The sequence below is a fragment of the Triturus cristatus genome, chromosome 7 (assembly GCF_964204655.1).
Source record: "Triturus cristatus chromosome 7, aTriCri1.1, whole genome shotgun sequence".
Classification (NCBI taxonomy): Eukaryota; Metazoa; Chordata; class Amphibia; order Caudata; family Salamandridae; genus Triturus; species Triturus cristatus.
This window is the reverse complement of record NC_140590.1, coordinates 1,422,854,751-1,422,870,477: the sequence shown is the minus strand read 5'-3', so window position 1 is coordinate 1,422,870,477 and position 15,727 is coordinate 1,422,854,751. Positions and strand designations below refer to the sequence as shown.

The 15,727-nt window shown below is 45.6% G+C and overlaps 1 protein-coding gene across 1 annotated transcript in view; it reads left to right on the top strand.

The window, feature by feature from the left end:
• Positions 1-4,109, top strand: part of BCAS4 (breast carcinoma amplified sequence 4) — a 1,043,638-nt gene extending 1,039,529 nt beyond the window's left edge. Inside the window, exon 7 of the mRNA XM_085614557.1 lies at positions 3,713-4,109. Coding sequence (XP_085470683.1) covers positions 3,713-3,814 — 102 coding nt within the window. The 3' untranslated portion in view covers positions 3,815-4,109. The remainder of the gene's footprint in view (positions 1-3,712) is intronic.
• Positions 4,110-15,727: the final 11,618 nt, after the last annotated feature.

Sequence of the window (15,727 nt, the reverse complement as noted above, 5' to 3'; positions counted from 1 at the left end):
ATAAATCAAGACTGAATTAGAATAGTGTGACCTACCAGCGGTCAGTGCGTGCCGGACGCGGTTCAGCAAGCTCCTCCTGGAACTCTAACACACGACATTGACATGACATGTGGGGGTGACTTGTGGTTGATGGAGGCAAAAGCACCAAAGCCGAGCGGGTGTTCAGTCAGCGACGATGACGTGTTCTGCCTGGTATGGACTGGATTGGATTTGCGTGAGGCCTGCTGGATCGCAGTGTAGGCTGAAGGCGTAGTCCTCAAAGGCCCACAGACTCGTGTGGTTGGGATGCCAGGCACAGACTTAGTGTTACCACATCGAAGGGAGTATAGTGAGTTAAATCTGCCGTAGTTGATGTTCTCGGCCATTGTGTAATCAAGACTCAGTTCCAAATGTGTGATCTACTTTTCCGCTGTGCATGCAGGTGGAGTACATCAACGAGAAGGGAGTATAGCGGGCCGGTGTCGCGGAGGCCATGCTGGTCTGAGGAGGCTAATGCAAAAACAACAGTTGATGGACAGAATGCAGAACAATGTCATACATTTACCCCAGTACAGAGATCTGGGCCTAAATCCATCGTATTTTTGCTCACCATGCCGTTCCAGTTTGAACCCAGCCATATGCCAATCAGTCTTGACCCTGTGCCTCATGGGAACAGTCCAGCCCGAACTGCCAAGCAATGTCCTCCCTGGACAGGAAACAAGCATCCTAGGACCAGTTTTGGGGTTTCACCCCTCTTCAGCCAGGATAGCTTGACTCCAGTGGCATGGAGAGCAGGGGACCCACGTCTGGGCATACCCTTCCCACTTGGGGTGACAAATGCAAAAACAACAGTTGATGGACAGAATGCAGAACAATGTCATACATTCACCCCAGTACAGAGATATGGGCCTAAATCCATCTTTTTTTGCTCACCATGCCGTTCCAGTTTGAACCCAGCCAGGTCTGAGGAGGCTGCCAGGTTCGCGGCACTATGGCTTGGAGCTTGCACCGGCACGAGGTGGGCCCTCATCGATACACGCCGGTGTCGGCAGGTGTGCATTGAGGCCTGGGTGCACCGGGCCTGACAGGACTGTTACGGAGCCCTGCAGCCCGGGGTGCAGCAGGCGCACAGGAACGCAGGCAACACCAATCATGGTGACAGCATTGGCCTCATGACAGGGTGAGGGGCACCGCCCTGGCAGAGTTGTTGGGCATTCCGGAAGCGGACCACGCCCAGAGCTATGTGCTTTTAATTCACACCTCTACGCGTGCCCAGCATACGCCAGGCCAGCCCACTCTGCTCACGCTTACAGAGGGGGACGTAGCAAGCTACATTTCCGGGATCTTCCCCATTGGCTGGTGTGACATGGTTTCCTGGGGGGGTTGTGGTCCTGGGTGTGGTGGTGGTGTGTGTTGTTGCCCTATTGGGGCTCCGGGTTGCATGTTCAGTTGCCCGGGGGCATCTGTTGTTCTTCATGTTTGGCTCTGGGTGTGCTCCCTTGTCTATTGTCTGTTGCCGGTTGTCGTCCGACTTTGCACCATTTCAGGGAAGGTGTTAATTTCCAACTGCTAACGTGCCTTATCGCATGTTTTGTGATCTTATCGCCGATCTGGCTGGTCGTTGACAATGTTGTGGAGTGGTGTTGTTGTGGCTTTTTGCTCGAGAACGCCTACTCTGCATCTCATTAGCGATAGTTGCCGGGTCATCTGTGGCGATGTATTTTGCAGCTGCTATTGCAGGTAAATTGTTGCTATGAGCTGTTGGCACCAGCTTGTGAATGGGGTGATAAATTTATCGTGACTTTGGCTGCGCTAAAGTGCCGTTAACTCGGCAATAGCTCCTTGAGAGTATGCCCCAGAGAGTTTAGTACAGGGAGCCATTATCATAATGAAAAAGTGGGTTCAAAGAGCCCTTATCACGCAGACCCAAGGGTACACAAAGCGTTAATCTCACTGAGGCAGAGGGTTGGGGAAACCTTTACCATACTTAAACAAAGCGTGCAAAGAATACTTCCTAGACCAAAATGTAATGTATAGGTGACCCTTTACTGAAACCGGGTACAAGGAGCCTTTAACTTACTGAAACAGTGCTCCGTCGTACTGTTACATTATTGAGAAAGTGGTAAAAGGAACAGAGGGTAAAAGCCCTGCCATGACTGACTGGCAGTGTTCAATACATCGGCTGGTTTGCATTTAACACCGCCGGTCATTCATGTCCATTTGTAGGCTATTGGTTGGCCACTTATTTCCTTGACATTGCATTGCATCGTATTCCTTTATGGATCAAGGTTGCAGCTAATCTGTCCTGAGGAAGACCCAGTTAAGTGTTGATAAGGGGTCGAAATGTCGACTTTTCCCTTGCTGCCTGACTCTGAGAGACCTATATAATTTAGTTTTTATGGGCTTCTATGTTTTAATTGCTGTTCTTATGGTTGACATTTTTGTGATTACACTTGCTATATTTATTTTTTATTTGCTCATTGTCCACTGATTTTGCACTCTCGCTGTGTCGTCATTTGTAGCACCTTTCCACACATTGGAATTGTCTGTTTATTCATGATGATGTTGAACTATTAAATGTAAGAATCTTCTAAAGCATAGATTGTGATAGCAGGTCATTTTAAAATTCCTGCCAAAATATTACATTTTCTTGAGTGTTTTCCTCTGGAACATTGGTGTAGATATGGCCATCATACCTGAAGTGGTCCAATCGGTAAGATCCACCAAACAGATAGATAAAGTTAAATAAATCAACCTCCGCTGATTGCTTTTGGAAAACCCAACTCATCTAACTCGAGGAGGGGGGTCAATATTGTTTCTGAATATGGGGAAGAGTATAAACTCTATAAACTGTACAACACACACAAAGAACAGGCACTTAGATGTATGATTTTTTCTGCATTCTGAAAATCAACAAATATAAATACAATATATACACATATGGTTAATCCACGAATATATGTAAAGGGGTGCTCAAAAAAGTGCTTGTGCATTGAATTTAAACAAAGAAAGAAAAAAGAAATAGTCCAATTACATATATAATCTTATTTACAAAATAGGCTGTTATACTCATTATACAGCATAAGTATGATCTCATTAACTCGTTGAGTGCTCATGACGAGCTCAGCTCATCATGAGTCACAGTGGAGCTGTGCTCATGACGAGCTGAGCTCGTCATAACGGCCGCGGCCTGCCCACGCGTAATTAATTCCCCGCCTGTGCGGGAGAATTAATCAGTGGGTGGGGTCGTGATGAGCTCAGCTCGTCATGAGCACAGCTCCACTGTGAGTCATGACGAGCTGAGCTCGTCACGAGCACAGCGGCGCCACGGCCCCCCCCCAACCCCCGCACCGCGGGGGAATTACCCCCGCAGGGAAGGGGTTAAGAAAGGGTAATCATATTATTCATAATTGCCCCTTTGTAAAACCACTATACAATCCCAGCTGTACAAGATGTTGATGTTTTGATCCGGCAAGGGGTGGACGGAGGGCCAATCTAAGCATAAACAGCAGGTCTTCATCCAAAAAATCAAAAGTTCATTTATTTCACTTCATCCGTTTGGTGGATCTTTCCGATTGGAACACTGTTGTTATGTATTGCAAATTACCCAAGACTTTTGGGTTACTTTTGGGTGACCCCGTTGTTATGTAATAGCATTTTAATTTATGCCCCCACCCTCCCCCCCCCAGGTAAACAATGCTTTTCACAGTTTTGTATTTTCTTCTCTTTTCAGAAACCCTCTAAAAAACAGCAACCGTATGAACTCCCTGAACTCTACAGAACTGAAGATTACATCCCCTTGGGGTTCATGGCCACAAAACATCGAAAAACTTAATTTTTGTAAATGTGTTTCCTACTTTTTCAAAAGAATTTCAGACATGGATGAACAAAAATGTATAATTTGTTAGATTTTATGTAATCTTTCAGTAGTAATAAACAAGTTAAACAGCTGAATCAAAAGGAAAGGCATGACGTGGAATGACATAAATGTGCAGCATCGACATAAAAAACTAATTTGCGTTTGTTTGCTTTCCGGGATTGCTTCATTTGGAGTTCCAAGATAATCAAAATGCAATTATCAAAACAAGGTCTGCAGATTTGTTGATGGGACAATACATTGGCATTTTGGAAATAGCATCTACTGAAACGGAGGTCACGTTTTATCTCCTTGCAGCGGGCAATTGGTCATTTACTGAAATTGTCCACACTCATTTTAGAAGAATAGTCACGAGTTCCCCTCAGACTCATTCATCTAAACAAAGTGACATTTCGATTAAGAAAAACAACCTAAAAACCACGGAAATTGGCCAGATGTGGTTAGCTCAGCAAACCATAACTCATGCCTCAATGCACTATTCATTGTTTTTGTGAATGGGTCATGGCCATGCCCTCTGCCAGTATCTCTGATACACTGTAGACACTGCAAACACAAGGAGGTCATGGACGGAGCCCTGAAATATTTCAGTCACTCAAACCCAGTCACAGATCTCGGTTGAATCCATCATCGTTCTTTAGCTCACTTCACCACCCCAGTGCAGACCCAACATATGCAAATCAGTCTTGACCCTGTACCTCCTGGGAACAGTCTAGCCCAAACTGCGATGCCGGGTCTCCCTAGACCGGAAACAAGTATCCCGGGACACCAGACATTGGTAGAGGCTGAGCTGAATGTTTATCAGGCATACAGCCTGGCCATTTATCTTGCCCTATGGTTCAGTGGATATGCTTGCTGGGCCATCGGGAGTTTCATGTAGCCAATTCCTGCAAGTACATGAAAATGGTATGTCCTTTAGCAATATTCTGTGCCCAGTATGTGTTCCTGTGATGGCTGTGGGAATGTCTGTGGCCATGATATGTGCATACACGGCCAAGGCCATTACCTTCCTCTGCGAGTTGAACTCAGCTCCACACCCAGTCGTTTGCAGTGACTGTGGCCTAAAACCATGCCTTACAGGTAGTAAGTTCACTATAAGTCTCTTCGGTTATAGTCTATGCCCATTGCACATATCAGCAATACTCACAGAGAATGCTACAATCATGCTTGAAGTTGCATTCCACAGAGCACTTAATTTGAACAAACCTGTGCCCAGCACTCATAGCCTCAACACCCTTGAATGTTGCTCTTGGCATTAACATAGAATACGTTTTGCACTGGTACTGGGCAGAGCATGCAGCCAAATGACAAGTGCCTTGGAAGTTACTTGAAACCCATGTCTGCAGGCATTGATTAGGTCCTGCTGCTGGCATGGATATTGTTATTGTGCTTTTGTATAGTGCTCACTACAACTTGTACAGCACCTACGCAGTAATCACAATCAAGGTGCTGACTGTAGTTCTAAAGTGCTGGTTAAGTGGAATGAGAATGCTTGTTGACATTGTATTTGGTTGTGTGTTGTACTATTTAAGATAATTCATATTACATAAGTTTGACAGGTAAGACTAGACTCATGTACTATTTAGTGATGGATTACATTTGATAATATCTCACTAGATGTTTGGCTCGGTGTAGAGCATTATGTGCATGGAAGTTTTTCCTGAAGTACATTGCAGTCTTTTACATCTTGTTGGTGTGTAATGATGTTCACTGATTGCCTTCAGGTGGCTGTTATATTTAACCAAGATGTGATGTGACACAATTCTATGTGCTTGTGGGTGTTTCATTTAATGCCTTCTGGATGGTTGATATGTGAGAGCGTGAGAGCAAACGTTTACCCATCTGCTTGGCTTGGATGCCTATTATGATTGGGATGTGTCAGAATTTGTGCCAAATGTGCATATCCTTTTGATGTAGGGTAAAGCAGGAGTATACGTTGAAATGGATGTATGATAGAGGTAGCCTTTGCATAGACAACTATTTGCCTTGGAGCTGTGTTTTGTGCATGATGCTGTGTACTGTTGGTGTACAATGTAATGTGATCATAATTCAATATGAATGTGCCATTGAGGTGGCAAATCTTTAGCCAATTATATGGCCTTGAAGCGTGTTGTATTCATGGTAGTGCTTTGTGTTGTCTTAATTATGCAAGGTTGGTGTAGTGTTTGAGTATAATTTGTCCAGGGTGTGTAAAGACGTGGCACTCGCTTAGACTGGTCTATGGATGAAGTCATGTTGCATACATGCTGTAGTCAAGATATTAATGTACTGTTGTGGAGGCTGACTATTAGACCTATCATCCTTAGGGTGGTCTTTCTCCAGAGTTTTTCTGTCTTTTACCTCCTGTTTGGCTAATTCTTTTTGTTGGCCTTAGGACTCTGAGCACTTTATCACTATTAACCAGTGCTGAAGTGCATTTCCTTCTTCCCTAAACATGGTGAGATTGGTGTATACCAGATTGGCATATTCAATTTGCTTGTAAGTCCTTTGCAAGGTGGTATACCATGTACCCATGACCTGTAAGTTGAATGCTACTAGTGGCATGCAGCACTGATTGTGCCACGCAAACAACTAGCCTTTCATACCTGTCTCAGGCCTGCCACTGCAGTGCCTGTGTGTGCAGTTTACTGCCACTTCGACATGGTATTTAAAACGACCTCCCTTTCGTTAAACTCCCCTTTTATTACATTTCAGTCACCCCTAAGGTGGGCCCTAAGGTGGGCCCTAAGGTAGGACATGTGTGTTTTATCTTTACATGTCCTGGTAGTGACAAACACCCAAATTAGATTTTCACTACTGTGAGGCCTACCCCTCTCATAGGTTAGCATTGGGAATTCCTTAATACACGTTTACATTTTAATTCCTGATCATGGCGGAGTAGCTTATTCATATTTCATATTTTTGGAATGGTGATGATAAATCCTCCTCACTGGTGAAGATGGATTTAACATTACGGTTTTAGAAATGCCACAATTAGAAAATGGATAATTCTCAGCAATTACTGTGTGCATGACAACCTGTCTCCAATACACATCTGGGGTGGGTGACAGCTACACTTTGTGCATTCCCTGTAGACAGCCACAACACAGGAAGGATAGTGTGTCTGAGTATGCATCTACATACATAAGTATTCTGATGGGCTTGCCTGGGCAGGATGGAAGGGAGGGGCTAACACTTTACTTGAATAGGCAGTGTCCTAGCCCCACACAAAGGACAGATTACCCCCCACAGATAGCCTGACAGACAGGACTGAGTTGAAAGGGATAAATGTGCACTTTAGAGATCTTCTTCGAGGTCACCCCCACATCAAAGACATTTTTGGGTACTGGGTCTCTGACCTCATAAAATCAGACACTACTGGACTTGTAACCGAAACTCTGCCAGAAGAACTGCTGTTCTGCTTAAAGGACTCAACTGGACTGCTGATCTAGAAGGCCAACTTTCAGTTTGTTGCCCTGCTGCCTGCTGCTCTCTGACTCTACTGAAGGAGAGCCGGACTCTGTCTTTGTCTTCACTCCAAGTGATCTCCATGGGCTTGTTGGCCTGCCTCCTGTTGCTTGAAACTCAGGAATATCAAAGTCGTTACCCCTGCTCCTGGGCCTGGTTCATTGTAAGTGGCCCAGAGACTTGTAACACAGATTTCGATAACTCTCCTGTCTGTATGTAGCAGAACCAGTACACCGACTCGATTGCACAAGTAAAATCAGCGCATCGCCTCGGGACCAGCACTCTGCCTCCGGACACAGACGCATCGGACAGCATATACCCGCTGCCAGCTTGGTGAGATCGATGCATCCCCTCAACTACGTGGCAGAATCTGACACATCGCTCAATGCCTTATGACTCCGGCACCCGTCTTTGAAACTGACACATCGCCTTCCCTGCGTGAAGTAGATTGACGCATCCAGCACCTGTGGGCCTCTACATTGACGCATCTCGCAGTTTGCGACCAGGAAAGGTTCTTTGTTCACCTGGGCCTGCATGTGTCCTGTAAATGGCTGGCATTCAATCGCGGTCCAAACTTTGACTTTTGCCCCGGTCCAGCGCATCCTTAAGTAACCTTTTTAGTGCTACTTGCATCTGAGCGCTTTACTGCATTTATTCTTTTAAACTTCTAAATCTCAACTTCTGTACATTGGATTTTGGTCTTGTTTTGTTCAGAATATAAAAATCTATTTTTCTAAACCTGTGAGGAGTCCATTTGTGGTGTATTCATTGTGTTACAGTGTTTCTGTGTTGCACAAACACTTTGCACGTTGCCTCTTTAGATAAGCCTGACTGCTCTGTGCCAAGCTACCAGAGTGTGAGCACAGGTTATCATTTAGTGTTTATCTAACTTAGCCTGACTAGAGTGGTGGTTCCTGCCCTGCCTGGTTGCATACCTCAGCCAACCATTTTCTCCCAGCACTGGAAGTCCACTCTAGACCAGAGAGCAGTGTGTCCCCAAAGAACCCGTCCCCAGAGGAGCTGGCAGACAGGAGAGAGTAGAGGAAACTAAAACTAGAGCTTGCTAGGTGACAGGGAGCAGGCCCTTGCTAAATTAGAGAAAGAGCAAGCTCTCAAAGAGAAGAGGCTGGCCATGGAGGAAAGGAAGATGGCCCATGAGCAGCATACCTGCAGTGTCTTCAGATGAGTCCAGATTTCACATCCCAAAAACATATGGTGCCCAGTTATGGAGTGGGGGATGACATAGAAAAAGGTTGTCTGCCTATGCAGTGGCTTTGAAAATGCACAGGGTTTCAGGGGAGTTTGGGGGGGGGGTATCTTATGGCAGTACATGATCACTGTGGGGAGGGACACACTTGTTACATTACAGGTGGGGGTCCAGACCAGCTACACTGCCACGAAGGCCATTTTAGTCATCAAGTTTGGTATGAACCCTGAGAAGTGCTGGCAGTGGTTTAAGTCCAGTCACAAACTCTCTACCAAACATGGGTGGATTTCGTAGACTATGCTGGTAAGGCACTGAAGTGCTGGGTAAGGGGTACCAAAGTTAATGATTATGAAGAGTTGTACAACTTGTTTTTAAAGGGGCACATTATTGATACTTGTTTTCCAGAGCTGTCCCAACACATGGTTGATAGCAAGCTTACTGACTCCGGGTAAGCTTTCTGAGGAGGCGGACCTCTGGGTCAGCACCACAGTGTCCAAAAGACATCTAGAGAGACTCCCAAAAGGGTGGTCAAGGTTCCCACCAGAGGAAATCTGGGGGTAAGAAAAGGGAGTTTCTCTTCAGGCCCCCAAAACAACTCACAGGGGAAAGGGTCCAGTACACATTCTCAATTGGGCCACCTGAAGAAAAACTAGACGGACAATGGAGAGCAGCCCAAGCCCATCAAATACTACAAGTGCTTAAATTATGGACACTACAAGGGGGATCTCAAGTGTACAAAAAGAGCACCACCTCCCACTGGAAGAAAGATTCCAGGGGTGGCTAGTCTAGTGGTAGGGGAGGAGTTTGTCCCAGTTAAATGGGGTTGGGGGCTGGTGGGGTTAACCTAGTGTCCTGGGTGCCAGTGAGATGGTTCCAAAGATCTATGTGCCCTCAAATACTACTAAGTATAGGCAACGTGTCACCATCAATGGACAAGGTGTTGAGGCTCTGAGGGACCCAGGAGCCAGTAAGACTATATTAAGAAGTCAGCTGGTATCCCCAGAGCAGGTATTTCCCTCATGCATTCCACTAAGTTGTGGTGGTGAGCAACAAAGAGGGTTACTATCCGATGACCCTTGTACCATTTGAGTGTGGGGATTAGGTCTTCAGAAAGTTGCAGTGAGCCCTGCCAGGCCTATGAGCTGTTTGTTGCGTAATGACCTTGAGCACACTACCTGGAAGGAAGTGAAGCACAGGGCTCATGTGGAGATGTTAGGGTTACCTGACTGGATCTGGGCTACCACATGCCCAGGATAGGAGTCAAACAGGGCTTATGCTTGGAACAATGGCCTAGCCAGCTGCTAGGAAGGGCAGAGGGTGTGGGAAGACATCCCTTGAATGTACCTCCAATGAGATGAATGGAGAACCTGCAGTGCCCACCCTGTAGTCCACTGAGGAGGACATTGCATCCCTTGGGTGATGGCATGTGGAAAGAGGACCCACCAAGGAATGGTTTAGTAGGGCACAAAGGGAGTGCCCAACCCTTATGGGCATGAGGCATAAGACTGAAACCCAAGCAGCAGTTGATGCCTCTGGTAGTCACCACGTTTACCGGGAGGATATCCTCCTTTACAGTGAACCTAAGGCTCCTGGGCATGGGACAGCAAGTGCCCTGGTGCCCCCCCCATGCTACAGGGCCTTCTTACTGGAGCTGGCTCATGAAACCCCCCTTGCAGGACACCTTGGCTAAGAAAAGACCTTTGCAAGGCTTGTCTTCCACTTCTATTGGCCTAGGATCAAGAATTCCTCAGATGCGTTCTATGTTGTGTGACCTGCCAGGCCAATGGGAAGACAGGAAAGAGGCTTTTAAGCCCCCCTTAACCTATTGCCGGTTGTTGACAGACCCTTGGAGAGGATAAGCATCGACATTGAAGGGCCTATGGATCCCCGACTGCATCAGGCAACAGGTTTCTCCTGGTTCTGGTGGATTATGCTACTAAGTATCTAGAGGCATCCCTCTGAGAACCACAGTGGCAAAGGCCTTGATGGGGATTTTACCCGAGGGTGGTTCCCCCAAAGAAGTTGTGTCTGACAGGTGCACAAACGTCATGTCTGCTTGTATGCAGTGACTTTCGAAGAATTGAGGAGTAACATACATGTTTTTCACCCCTTACCATCCACAAACCAATGGGCTTGTGGGCGGTTCAACAAGACCCTCAAGGGCATGATCAGGTGCCTGCCAGTGTCCCTGAGAAAAATATGGGATATCCTCTTACCATGCCAGTTGTTTACTTACAGAGAGGAGTGGGGTTCAGCCTCTTTGAGCTGTTGTATGGGCACCCAGTCAGAGGACCTCTGAGTCCGGTGAAAGAAGGGTGGGAGTAAGCTCCTAGGAAGGTTCCCCAGGATGTAGTGAGCTACATGCTGGCCTTCAGAAGCCATATGGCTAAGTAATGGAAGCAAGCTTCCAGAAACCTTGAAGCCAGCCAGGAAGTCATTAAGGAGTGGCAGGAAAACAATTCTACCACTGTGGTGTTTCATCCTGGCCAAAAAGTATGGATGATGGAGCCAGTAGAGCCCAAGGCCCTCCAGGATTGCTAGAATGGGCCCTATGAGGTGATTTAAAAGAAACTGTGAGGTCACATACCTGGTGGACCTCAAGACCCCTAAGCAATCTCACTGGGTGCTGCATATAAATTACCTCAAACCACACTTTGAGCGGTCTGAACGCACCATGCTGTTGGTGACAGTTGGAGAAGAGGAAGAGGAGAGTGAACCTCTCCCTGAACTCTTGGACACCATGGAGAAAGATTGGTCTCTGGAAGGAGTCATCCTTTCCTCCACTATAACCCCTGAACAACAGAGACTGCCACCAAGTGTTGGGACAGTACTGTTCTCTGTTGTTCCTTATCCCTGGGACTACCCACCTGTGTACCTATGATGTGAACACAGGGGACAACCTGTCTGTTAAGAATAAGTCTTACAGGTTGTCAGATAAGGTGAGGTCTAGCATTAAGGCCGAAGTAGCCAAAATGCTGGAGTTGGGGGTGATAAAATCCTCAAGTAGCCCTGAGTCCAATCGTGAGATTCTGGTGCCAAAAGCTGCCTCACTGGGCACCATACCTGAACTGAGGTTCTGTGTGGATTACAGAAGGCTAGATTCAGTGACAAATACAAATGCTCACCCCAGTCCCTGGGCTAATGAGCTGATTGACAGGTTATGGGCTGCCCATTATCTTTGTACCTTTGATCTTACTTCAGGGTACTGGCAAATCGCCCTGACAGAGGAAGCAAAGGAGAGAGCAGCCTTCTCCACCCCAAAGGGCCACTATCAGTTTAGGGCAATGCCCTTTGAATTAAAGAATACCCCTACCACCTTCCAGAGACCAGTGAACCATGTCCCTGTTGGCATGGAGGCTTTCTGTGCTGCCTAACTGGGTGACATAGCTGTCTTCAGTAGCAGCTGGAAGGACCGCCTTTTTCAATTCCATGAAGTGCTTGACTATCAAGGCAAGTAAGTGCCAGATAGGGCAGGGGTCTGTGGTGTACTTGAGACACCTGGTGGGCAGGGGAAAGGTGCAACCACTTCAGGCCAAGACAGAAAACATCATGGCATGGCAGCCCCCAAAAACCCAGACTGAGTTCAGAGTATTCTTGGGCTCACTGGGTACTATAGGAGGTTTGTCAAGGGATATTGCATCATTGTTGCCCCCTTCACTAAGGTGACTTCCAAGAAGCAGCCCAGAAATGTGATTTGGACAGAGGCATGCCAAACTACATTTGACTCCTTTACGCAGGCCATATGTACAGCTTCTGTGCTCAGGCCCCCTTTCTTCTTCAAGGAGCTTATTGTTCAGCCAGATGCCTCAGAGCTGGCATAGGGAGAGTACTATCCCAACGTAATGAGGGGGGCCTAGACCAGCCTGTAGCCTTCGTCTCCAGGAGGTAACACCCCAGGGAACAGAGATGGAGTGCTATTGAAGAGAAGCTTTTGCTGTGGTCTAGGCATTGAAAAAGTTGAGGCCATGCCTGTTTGGCACTCACTTCCTGGTTCAGACTGACCACAGACCCCTCAGGTGACTCATGCAAATGTAGGGTGAGAACCCAAAACTGTTGAGGTTGTCCATTTGCCTACAGGGTATGGACTTCCTGGGGTAGACCACAACAGTGCTGATGGTCTATATAGGTTTTACTACCTCAGTGAGAACTCCCTAGAGGTTGGGTAGATCTTCCTGCTTTCAGCTGAAGGGGGCAAGTGTTAGACCTGTCATCATTAGGATGGTCTTTCCCCTGACTTTTTGCCTTTTACCTCCTGTTTTTCTGATTCTTTTTGTTGACTTTAGGACTCTGAGCAGTTTTCTACTGCCAACTAATGCTAAACTGCATGTGCTTCTCTCCTAAACATGGTGACATTGGTGTATACCTGATTGGCAAATTTACTTTACTTATAAGTACCTATGTAAAGTGGTATACCATTTACATAGGGCCTGTAAGTTAAATGCTACTAGTGTGCTGCAGCACTGATTGTGCCACCCACCGAAGTAGCCTTTCAAACCTGTCTCAGGACTGCCACTGCAGTGCCTTTGTGTGCAATTTACTGCCACTCCGACTTGACATTCAAAACTACCTGTCCAACCTTAAACTCCCCTTTTATTACACATCGGTCACCCCTAAAGTAAGCTCTAAGGGCAGAGTGCCATGTAGGTAAAAGGTAAGACGTGTGTTTCATCTTCACATTTCTTGATAGTGACAAACACACAATTTGTTTTTCACTACTGTGAAGCCTACCCCTCCCATAGACTAGCATTGGACCTTCCTTAATACACTTTAAAGCTGTAATTCCTGATCAGAGAGAAGTAGCTTTTTCATGTTTCATATCTTTGGAATCGTAATCATAAATCCTTGAAGTTGGATTTAGCATTACTGTTTTAAAAATGCCTCTTTTAGAGTGTTGACATGTCTCTGCACTTACTGCTCTGTGTGCCTGACAGACTGTCTCCAATACACATCTGGGGTGGGTGACAGCTACATTTTGTCTATTCCCTCTAAACCAGTACTTTGCATCCAGAGATCGACGCAGCCCCTCAGCTGTGTGGCAGAATCCGGCACACCGCTCAATGCCTCTTGACTCTGGCACCATCTTCGAAACTGACTCATTGCCTTCACTGCGTGTAGAAGATTGACACATTCTGCATCTGCGGGCCTCGACATCAACTCATCTCATTGTTTGAAACCAGGAAAGGTACTTTGTTTACCGGGGCTGCGTGGTCCTGGAGAACCATAGCAGTGGCAACATCCAGCGGTGGTGCTCATGTCGGGTCAAACAGGGTGGCAGATGCTATGACCAAATGACTTTGGAAGACATAGCCGGTTTTAAAATGAGAAAACAAGGAGGTGTAAGTCATAGCATTCAACTACTTTCTGTGTCCAGTTCCTCCACTTGTAATGCCACTAAGGTGTGGCATGCACCACAAGTACTGAGTACAGCCTTGTCCTTTTTCCTAGGGCTCAATTAACAATCATTCTTGCATTGCCTATGCTCCGAGAGATCTACTGGCTTAGACATTTAATAGAGAACATTGCTAACATGGAAGAAATGCAGTATTATCCAGAAGTCAAGGTCATAAGCTACAGTTAGAGAGTTCTGCTGGCAATCATGTTGAGCCCACAGCTTGACTGAAAGCCGTTCCCTGCTCCCAGGGCTGACAGGGCATGACACAGTACATGCCCTGTGAGTAATGTGGTTACACACCTATATGTAGCCATGCATTATAAATAATGTGTTCCGACTATGCGCTTCATCCATCAAATCTACTCATTAACCCTGTCTTTAGTAGCTTTAGACTGTGTTCTATATTCATGCAAATGTGACTAGTTTGTCAAGGACATGCCCTTAGATGATGCACTTTGTTGGACTTTCATGTCTTTGAGTTTTGAATGCCTAGCCTACCTTTTATTCTACATCATATGAACTAGACATAGGCATATCACCTGTGGAATGTGTTCCTTCAACATACCCTGTATTCTCCACCTTCCCTTTTCAATGTTTTAGCTTATCCAACAACCAACTATACTAGTTTGCAATGAGTGGGAAGTCAATTTTATTTTTCTGAGAGGCTTACAGATTATCTCTTATACGTTACCTTCTTATTTCCTTATCAACAAACTGAACTCCTCATACTGCAACTTTTATGTCACATCACTGCATCAATAAGCAAGTTTCAATTTTGATTTTAATACAATGTTTTTAAATGTATCGCTTTTATTGTAATATGTACATTTTTCATCATCTATTTTTGTTCCGAAGTTATCTCTTTGTTCAATATAAAAAAAATATATATGTCCCTCAATCTTTTTTGATTTACAAATCAAGTTGGTGTAGCAATTGGGTTAATAAATTCGCTCACAGTTTCAAATTCTAGCAGGCCCTCTCAGTCTTTCTTCTTTTGGAAGCTGATAAGAATGAGTGCAGCTGAGTAAAAATGAACATCTATTATTTCCGCACCAGGAACATATGCAAGGGTGAACATGTGCTTTACAAATACAAATTTCATGTTATCTTACCCCATTGTTACATATTCTTATTGTTATTTATATTTGATTGTCATTTTTTAGGTCTGCCACAAAAGTATATTCTTCTTACCTTTCTGTTTTTCATTTAATGCACATCCTGTTTTGAATGTTGTAAGATATCCTTTTTTTATTATGAAACATTATTCTTGATACACCCAAGTAATTCCATTATAATTCTCTCTATAACGTGCCGCAGCTGTAAAAAACATGTGTTTTCTTTATATGTTATATTTGCATATACATTCTGTAGAGTGCATTGAAGGCTACTGCCTTCCAGCTTGAGCTCTATAAAAAACATAACTAAATAGAAAAGAAAATAGTAGGGTTTTCATGGAGTAGGAACTGCCATGAAAACCATGGCAAGAGGAAACTCCTAATATGCTTGGAGGGACCGTTGCAGTCCCACCAAGCATATTGATGCCTCCTGACCACCGCAATACTGCCAGGGAAAACAGGCACACCCTGGCGACTGTGGCAGGGCAATGATGACCCGACTGCCCTAATTGTAATTTGGGAGTCGAGAATGCCGTGCCACCACAAGTGTGGATATCCGTGAACCGCCAGACTCGTAATTGAGCCCATAGTGTCTATAAAACATTAAGGGCCATATTCTCAAGGAGCTATTGCTGAGTTATCAGCACTTTATCACTTCCAAAGTCGCGATAAATTCATCGCCTCATTCACAAGCTGGTGCAAACAGCCTATAT